Consider the following 10,251-nt stretch of genomic DNA (forward strand, 5'->3'; position numbering starts at 1 on the left):
GGCCAGGCAATCGTCTTCCAGGCATCTTGGGTCTATTAGCAGTGAGATGTAACAAGTTCTCTGAGGAAGCTATGTCATCAAAATTTACATCATCTAGAGAATAAAAATAAGTATTACTAGCTAAGAGAGTTGTTCCTTCTGAAGGGCAAAGATAATTGTATTTCTGGTTTCTTACTTACACCATGAATTAATTACAAGCCACACTAAGTTGAAGAGCTCACAAATTGACCAGTGCTTTATATATGCATTTGGAAAACAACGCCCATGCTCTTATTAAAAACAAAAACAAAAGCAAAACAACAACAACAACAAAAATCAATCTTTCTACCAGATAGACCTTTTAACCATGTGAGACCTGTTTTCAATAGAGTCAGGCTCAACAAGAAGTTCTTATAGGAAGTTCTATACCATGAACTGCAGTAGAATAAAAAGCTATCATTTGAAGTTCTCATATTTTTAAAAATCTATTTAAACTCTTAATTACAACTTAAGAGAATTTTTACATGTATAACATTTTACACTTCACACTGTGGACTAATATCAAATTTGAAGGCCTGAACTGAATCTGATACCCTGTTGCTTTCCATGTATTCTAAATGTAAAGTAGTATGATTTAGTTACATGAAGACATTATATGAAAATCATAGTTAATGGTAAATCAGACACCAAGTGTAAATGCTACATAGATCACTGATTTATTTTTTGGCCACCAATCAAAGGCTAGTTGACCATCAAAGGGTGGTTGACCCTGGACCAAATAATTTGTGTTTAACGGCATATAAGACATATACAGTAATTCATACCTCTTAAACAATAGTATACACTGCCTGGCGTTTTCAAGGGTAGCCAGAAAATCTTAAACAAGCTGTTATTACCCCGAAGCTCAGATGTCTGCTCATAGCACAAAACTCTTTTGTAAATTCCAGATACTGCCATAATCAGTGTAACTGTGTGTAGCTCAGATAACAAACTAGGAATATTAACCATAGCCAAAGTATCTCAATCTTCTAGGAGACTTGTCTTTCTCATTAGCATTTGCCTGACAGTTGTCAAGATTTATCAAACACTTATATGTCCAAATTCATTGATCTGATGTTTCTTTAGCCCTAAACATACTCAGCTTTATCAACTTCAGATCTACAGAATTTCCATTTAAGAGATGGTGAATATATGGTAGAGAGTCATCATTTGGAAATGTGCACTGTATAACTGAAAAGACTGGCTGACTATAAAGCTTTGTATGTTCTATCCTGGACAAACATCAAAACAGAAGCTATAATTTAAAAAGCAAAAAAACAAAACAAACAAACAAACAAATTTAATTTTCTGATCTTGATAATTATAAACTATAACAAACCACAGAATAAAAAGCTTTGGTTTAAATGTAAGCATGTCATTCTGTTTATAAATATGTTAAAGAAAATAATTGGTATAAATATATTAAATGATAAATGTGCATTAGTTACCTGTAAAAAGACTGAAGAGTAAAATTCTACTATTTTGACAAAGAAATAATTTTCAAATGCATATGTAAGCAACTTGTAGAAAAAAACAGAAAAATGTGGAAGAAATTAAAGAAAAATGAAACAGAAAGGGTAAATTTTTTTAAATGTAGATTTACAAAGCACAGCATACTTGTGTAAAATGCCTACATACATCCAATTTAGGGTTACAACACCAAAACAATTTTACATTCTAAAACTCTCTCAGGTTCTCCATTTAAGATATCAGATAAAACAGAACCGTGCACATGTTACATGTATGATACACCTAGAGCCTTGATATGTGATCTACGATTAGTTTACAACAGATTCACACTATGAAAATGGCATAAAAGGCATCAACTCTATAGTCACATCCGCCACTCTAACAGCCACTTACACGTCTCTATGTTCTGAGGAAGGCGTGGATGTTTTTTAAAAAGCCAAGCAAAGAAACCAATTATGGGGAGGGAAAAAAATCTGATTTGCAAGGTTGCCAATTTTTTGGAGATGTATTATCAAGAGTACTTTAAATTATAATCAAGAAAGGTTTTTGAAAATGAACTTGATTGTATTTTAAAATGGAAAACCAAAAGGGTTAGAATAGACAAACACACACATACACTTTCAGCAGAATTACAAAGATTGATGTGCACCACCTACTTATATTGAATATACTACTTTGATTTCTTTTATAAATTGTTATCTTACCAAAATGGAGAAGGGTAGGATAATTTCCTGACACGTAAGAAGGGAGGAAACATGGCAAACAGGCTAGGAAACAAAATCTGGAAAGAAAAGTCAAGGATAGGAATGTCTAGAAAAAAGACTAAATCAAAAAAATTATTTTACAAAGCAGGAGAAAAAGAACAGTTGGTAGAATGAATAGAAGCATTTCAATGTCTAGTAACTGCAGGCCATCTGAACTTACATAAAACCTGTACTATTAGATAGATTTGACTTACTCCTTTGTCTTTCAAAAGAAAAGATTTTAATTACTATCAATTTCAATATACATTAAAAATTTTAAGCCATATTATGTTACTCACTGAACAACATGAAGATGGTTTCTAAAAGGACAGCTTATTATTTTAAGAGGCCATGGGTACAGATCAATTTCTAACATCTCATAAGATAGTTGTAACTAAAATTACACCATCACTTAGTGAAGTTCTATTGTTTGGTGCATTATAGTGATAAAGGTGATTTTAATTGACACTGTAAAATAAAAATATCCCAAAAAGCAAATAGTATATTTAAATAATTCACTATAAATTTGATCCAATTCAATCTCTGAGATCTCTCATTGTATGTATGTATGTATGTATGTATGTATGTATGTATGTATGTAGACACTAATGTCTGATGTTAACTCCATGACCTAGACAAAAGAATCATTACTAGGAATAACAACACCATTTTGATTTGATTTGGATACAAATCTCACTGTATATGTTTACTACTTAATAATAGCCTTATTTGAAAAGTTCCATCATAAATTCTTCCTGAAAAAATACTTGAGTATTAAAAATAATTCAAAGAAAAGTAAATAAACTATGATATTAAGAGATAGTATAATTCATCAATATCATAGATGCCTTGGAATCTCATATATATATAACAAAGATTTACTTGTAATCTTAAAAGAATTTATCACAGAGGAAAAAAACAAAAGAGATAATATACTTATATCAAAGCACACTTCATTGAACTTCTCAATGTAATTATAATGCTACTAGTAAATTTTTCTATCTACCATTCTAAAACTAATTTAAAAAATAATTTTGCTGGTAGAAGAATTATTTTAGAAGTATCTGAATCATGTTAACTTATAATTAATTGGTAATGGCAATGAGATTTTTGCTAAAATTTATTTTTATTTCATTTTATTTTATTTATGCAAAATTAATTTTTGATGAAGCATTTGAGAAAGAGAAAGAAACTGAAGCCCAGTTCCCAACAGCACTGCAACTACAGCACTGCTACATATGAACATACTGGTCAGGGACCTGAAATTACTTCCTGTCATTAAATAAAAATGCACGAATGAATATTCTAGGAATGACTTTTTTTTAAAAGCATCTATATTTCCATGTATACATCACTGTTTATTTGTAGCTCTATAAATAGGAAATTATTTGTGAGAATAAGGTAAGGAAATCAAGTCTTTCATAGGTCAAAGCAGAAACAGTATGAGCTTGATTAGAAACTGCAGACAGGCTAAAGGAACAAAGCATTCACAGTAACTTCCCCATCCCATGTCCCAGGAGGACAGAGATAAGCATGGTCACCTGGTCACAAGTTAGAAATGATCTGAGGAATAAACCTGCTACAACTCAGCTACTAAACAAAACCCAGTTACCAGCGAAGTCAGTGTGCTTCTGCCATACTATTTCATGTTAAATTATTTTTATTTATTTATTTATTTATTTATTTATTTATTTATTTATTTATTTATTTATTTATTTATTATATGGAAGTACGCTGTCAGACACTCCAGAAGAGGGCGTCAGATCTCGTTACAGATGGTTGTGGGTCACCATGTGGTTACAGGGATTTGAACTCAGGACCTTCAGAAGAGCAGCCAGTGCTCTTAACCGCTGAGCCATCTCTCCAGCTCCCACGTTACATTATTTAAAAGATAATGGAACTATCAGTACGAGGGTGTTGTCTGTTTTACCTTTTCTTCTTTTAAAAGATATATGTTTTATTTTTAATTCCATGAATGTATCTGTGTGAGGGTTATGCCCATGTGAATAGAAGCACTCAGAAGAGGGTTTGCTATCCCCAGGACTTGAGGTCAGCAGCAGTTGTGAGCTGTCCCATGTGGGTGCTATGAACTAAACTCACAATGCTGCAAGAGCAATGCTCTCTCTTCATCACCGAGCCATCTCTCCAGCACTAGTTTACATTTTCTGACATTTACCAACTGCTCCACCCTAATGATAGATCTCAGGTTGTACTCAACCCAAAACTCACAGAAGAGGTAGAAAACTTCTATAGGGATAGATTGAAAAGTCTTCAAAATTCAAGCATTTGAGTGGCAACATGAGTACAGTGGATAATTGCACAGCTGGCCTCAAGGTACACAAGTAGCTGGCAAGGTGAAAACAAATGTACACAAAAACTCAACTTACCCTAAGGAAATATATATCAAAGTTACACATACAGACTAATTTTGTTTGAAATGATATTTATAAGAGAACCTATTTGCTGCCATCAATGAGACCTTTAATCCTAGCAAAGAAACTATGTCTAGAATACTGCTAAGGATGAAACAGCTTTTCAGTAAAGTTTTTTTACTTAATTCCCAAAATTGATAATTACTGAAGACAGAGCATAAGTGTGGCACACCAAAGTTAATCAAGTGAAAAGAACCAAGAACAGTTGCTTACAAGTTTACTGCTGATTTCCTGCCTTGTGACACTTTTAGTATCTCTAAACCACTGTTTCCTTATTAAAGAAAACAACCTTAAGCCAAAAGCTGCAACTTTTCCAACTCTGTTCTACAAGGCCCTTCTATTATATGAAGAGTAAATAACCACTATGGATATAAAACAAACATTGTTTTTAACTTTCCAACCATGAGTTTAAAAATTGTTAAACAAAATGTTTCTACTACAAATCTTAAAGACTTTTGGTGGGTGTATAGAAAACTTGAGGGCTTGGAAAGGTGGCTCTGCAATTAAGAGCTTGAACAGCACTCTGGAAGCAAAAGCAGGTGGACCTCTGTAAGGTCAAGACCAGCCTGGTCTACGTAGCAAGTTATGAGATAGCCAGAGCTACAGAGAGACCTTATCTTAATCAACAAAACAGAGTGCACACTTCTCTTAAGAGGATCCAAGATGAGCCTCCAGCAACCACATGAGATGGCTTACAAACCACCTGTAACTTCAGCTCCATAGGAATCCTGTATCTCTGACCTCCAAAGGAACCTGAATTCACATATATACCCAGACAGAGACACACATCCTACATGTAATTGGAGAGGAGAAAAAAAACAAAAAAAAAACAAAAACAAAAAACCTTTCTTTTAAAAATCAAAAGTTTATTTCCTCTAAAGTGTTCTAAAACTTCTACTACTTTAAAACCAAACAGAACAGATATTCCAGAGTGATACAAAGTAATATAAAAACAGACTTCAGCGGGGCGTGGTGGTGCTGGTGGTGCGCACCTTTAATTCGGCACTCGGGAGGCAGAGGCAGGCAGATTTCTGAGTTCGAGGCCAGCCTGGTCTACAAAGTGAGTTCCAGGACAGGGCTATACAGAGAAACCCTGTCTTGAGGAAGAAAAAAAAAAAAAAGACTTCAATGCCCAAAGGCACACAACCAAATTTAAGACTTTTATGACAAAGATCATAAAAATTGGGAAAATTTGAAAGATAATCCCAACAGATGTTTATTTAGAGTATTAAATTTACATAAAAAACCAAGTTTTCATCAAATGAAAACATGTTGCTGGCTACACTTTGAGTACACATAAAAACATAAGCTATGAGAAGTCTATCATTTTCATGTCTATAAAAATAATGGATATTTTAGATCATTTTTCATTAATTATTTAATAGTAAATTAAGATCAATTTTAAAAAATGAGATACAAAGAGTATATTATGGTGAACCTTTCTAAACTATAGTTAGATTACAATTCTCAAATATTGGTACTGAATGTAGCACCATCTAGAGAAGGGTGGATCAAATATGACAAAGGGATTTATAAAACATTAAAATCAACTGATTGAGAGAACTGAAGATGAAACCTTTGCATTGATAAATGGAAATGAAACAAGAAAAATGGGATTATAAAGTGTAGTTAGTGTTGAAGTTTAAAATGTTAGCCTGAAGCCAAACAGTCCTCTATGGCACTAAGACTTTTGACAGAGCCATCAGAGCACTTTTTTATATGCAAGGACTGTAGCATTCTTTTCATTGGTGATTGAGTGTGCTGATATGTCTGTAAGCAGTTAATTCTGTTATCATATAAAATGGAGGAAACAGCATCTGTTTCCTAGGGCTATATTAAAAATAAAAACTTACGTAAAAAAAGTCCTTTAAGAAATGTAAGAAACTAAAAAGAAATGTAAAATTTTATATGAAATAATATCTATTTCCATAAAGTAAAGCCTCTCTAATCGTCTTAAAAGGTAGAACTTAATTAACCAAGATGTCTGTGCTTCCAGCTCTCCACCTTCCCACTGTATAGAGAACCAGAAGAATGAACAAACACAAGATGGCCAAAAACAAACAAGCAACAAACCAACAAACAAACAAACTAATCTAAAGAAACACTATTTGGTAAATGTGACACCTACTGATAATAAAAATATTTTCTTGTAGAAAACAGGTTTCTCTAGATAAAGACTTTTAAGGGTTTTTTTGTTTGTTTGTTTTATTGTTTTGTTTTGGTTTGGGGGTTTTGGGGTGTTTTTTGTTTATTTGTTTTGTTTTTGAGACAGGGTTTCTCTGTATAGCCCTGGCTTTCACTTTGTAGACCAGGCTGGCCTCGAACTCAGAAATCTGCCTGCCTCTGCCTCCCAAGTGCTGGGATTAAAGGCGTGTGTCACCATCGCCCAGCGATTTTTAAATTTTATAAACTGCAATTACTGCTGGCACTGAAAGTCTGTCATCCTAGTATTGTTTAAAAAGCAGGAACAGGTTGCAGCCAGAGGAGGGCTTCAGACCCCCTGAACTAAAGTTACAGGCAACTGTGAGTTCATGTGGGTTTCAGGAGAAACAGCCAGTACTCTTAACCACTGAGCCATCTCTCTAGCTCCTCATTTTCAAATCTTAAAAACCAAAAGGTACTCAACTCCAACAAATGTAAAAGATACGGTCATTACATAGCAGTCAAGACATGTCTGTCGGCCTTACTCCTTTTTTGTTTCTCAGTAAGAAATCTCTGCTCAGACAGGACTGTATTACGCCCACCTATCATCCTCTGGCTACTAAATTTTAAGTCACTTCAACTAGTTGCCATTCTTTAATTCTGCAAGTTGCAGACACAAATCTAAGATTCTAAAATCCATCTGAGTTCTTTTTTAATCTTGCCCATTCTGGCTTACCTGTTTCTTTTGAGTTCCTGGCTACAAAGGCATCAAGGTCTACTGATTTTGGTCTAACTGGCGATTGTTCAGGATCTAGCTTTGGTTTTGATACTGACTCAGTATCAATCTTTGAAGAAATTATAGAAACTTCTCCATTAATTCTGAAATGAGAAAACAAACATGCAAAAATCACTTGGAGGTTAAATAGAACTTTTAAATAATGACTTAATGGCATTAAAGATTTTGTGTAACAGAATACTAATGTCCATCTGTTCTGAAAAACTATGCATAAACATAAGCTAACCTTAAAACTGATCACAACAAAATCAGAAATGTAAAAAGTTTCATTCATTTATTCTTAATATATGATTAGCACTTAACAAAGTTAATAGTCTACAAAGAAATAAATGTATGGGAAACAGATATTTAAACTTTGAAAGGTAACAGAGCTCTTTAGGTCAAAGGTAGTTAATTAACGTCTAATTCTACATTAGGTTCCGGCTTACTTGGCTGTTGGAGGTGGAGGAGGAACTGGCTTTTCTGGCCGCTTTGGGTACACTGTTCCAGGAGACCTCAGTAAATTATTGACTTTGGTGGGTGGAGTGGGCTTTTTGGGTGGGACTTGAGGAGCAGCTGGTTTAGAAGGTTTCTGTTCTAGAAGTGATTTTTCATCTGATGATTAAAAAAAATTTAATAATAATCAAAACTTGTTTAGGTTTATTTTTCTTATTGCCAGACTGGGAAAACGAGAGGTGTGTATGAAAGTCTAAAAATAACTTTATAAAATTTCCTGTTAAACAGAAACTAGTGAATATTAAACTTGAACCAACAGCATAACTCTTTTAAAATTAAAACTTTCACAAGAATATACAACATAGGTCCTGGAGAGTTGGCTCAGCAGTTAAGAGCACTGGCTGCTACTGCAAAGGACCAAGGTTTAGTTCCCAGAACCTACATGATAAAATTTACTGTGACTCCAGGTCAAGGGATCTAATATCCTCTTCTGGCATCCTTAGGATTAGTCATACATACCATGCACAAACACTCATGCAGGCAAATACTTAACAAAATACAGTACATTGCAAGTATTCTACCAAGTATCTACTTATTCCCTTACAGCATGTGAAAAATGGCAATGTGATCATCCTTTAAGGTAAAAGTTTGTTTGCTTGCTTGCTTGTTTATTTTTTTAAAAAAGACAAGGTCTTTCTATCTAGTCCTAGCTATCCTGGAACTTACCATGTATGTAGATCAGGCTAGACTTGAGCTCACAGAAATCCTCCTGCCTCCCAAAGTGCTGGGACTAAAGGTGTGAGCCATCATGCCTGGCTAAAAGTCTATTCTTCATGAGCTCAAAAATTTAATAATGTATCAAATACCTACACCACTAGTCTTGTGCAGCAATGAACTTTTATCTGTTGAGTCAATCTTGCTAGCCCTTGGTTCAACTTTCTATTACGCAAAAATTAAATATAAGAAAGAAGGGATGGAACAAGGGAGCGAGGGAAGTAGGGAAAATCACTTAAGTCACAATAATTTGGGCAAGAGACAATAGGCTACACTCTCAACATGGGCACAGAAATACAACCATCCTGAAGCAAAATTCAAAGTTCTGCCCAATCTATTATATATATATAAAAGTCTTACTTTCCTAAACTTAACAATATAAAATATTGACAAAATTAGTGGTTTCTAGAAAACCTTTCCGGGCTGGTGAAATGGCTCAGTGGGTAAGAGCACCGACTGTTCTTCCAAAGGTCCCGAGTTCAAATCCCAGCAACCATATGGTGGCTCACAACCATCCGTAACAAGATCTGATGCCCTCTTCTGGAGTGTCTGAAGTCAGCTACAGTGTACTTACATATAATAAATAAATAAATCATTAAAAAAAAAAGAAAGAAAACCTTTCCAAGTTCATATACAATGAGATTAAAGAATACCTAGTAATCACCATAGTTAAATTCTAAAGGATTTTCAAATTTTATTTTCTCCAAATCACTATGAAAATAACAGTTCCATTATCTAGTACCTAGGTTTTTTGTACATAATATAAAACAATAAATACTCCATCTTACTGAAGGATTTCATTGAACCCTAACCCTAATCCTAACCCTATTCAGTAAGATTAAAGGTTTAACTTCATATCAATTTCACACAATACTCATTATTAGAAAACTCTTAGTGGTGCAAAGTAAAAATCAACAAGGACATGAAGAAAGTGTAAATGATCTATTGAGGTGGTCATGTTTCTTTAAAAGATGATCAAAGGGTAAGGGGGGAGTCCGTCTTACCTTTTTCTTCAGCCTTTAGAGGAAAAGCTTTCTTCTCTGAAGCTGGTAACAGGTCGGGCTTGGGAGCTGGGAGGTAGGGAAGAACGTGAATACTAACTTTTAAAAATAATATACACAGAAAGAACAGAAAGACAGTAATTTCTGGCACTCAAAGAAACACTAGAATTCAAAATAATTTATTCAAGTATATTTGGATTAACACCACTAGTGTTCCTTTATTTGGCATATTTATCTTATGAATGTATCTATATATAAGACTTTGTTTTATTTCAGTTGCAAATCATATAACAGGGATGGCATAATTGTAACACACATGAAATTCTGGCTCTCAGAGGCAGAGACAGAAGATCCTAAGTTTGTGACTAACATGAACTATCTAGTTAGCTCAAGGTTCACCCTTGGCTACATAATAAAAACCCTGTCCTGAAAAACCAAAA

General features: G+C 34.0%; 1 protein-coding gene across 1 annotated transcript in view; it reads right to left on the reverse strand.

The window, feature by feature from the left end:
- The window catches only part of Cd2ap (CD2 associated protein), a 74,869-nt gene that overhangs the window by 13,656 nt on the left and 50,962 nt on the right, over positions 1-10,251 (reverse strand). Inside the window, exons 11-14 of the mRNA XM_021217992.2 lie at positions 9,815-9,880; positions 8,030-8,195; positions 7,542-7,684; positions 3-93 (exon numbers count right to left, since the gene is read on the reverse strand). Coding sequence (XP_021073651.1) covers positions 3-93; positions 7,542-7,684; positions 8,030-8,195; positions 9,815-9,880 — 466 coding nt within the window. The remainder of the gene's footprint in view (positions 1-2; positions 94-7,541; positions 7,685-8,029; positions 8,196-9,814; positions 9,881-10,251) is intronic.

This window comes from Mus pahari, chromosome 18, assembly GCF_900095145.1.
Source record: "Mus pahari chromosome 18, PAHARI_EIJ_v1.1, whole genome shotgun sequence".
In the NCBI taxonomy this organism is placed as follows: Eukaryota; Metazoa; Chordata; class Mammalia; order Rodentia; family Muridae; genus Mus; species Mus pahari.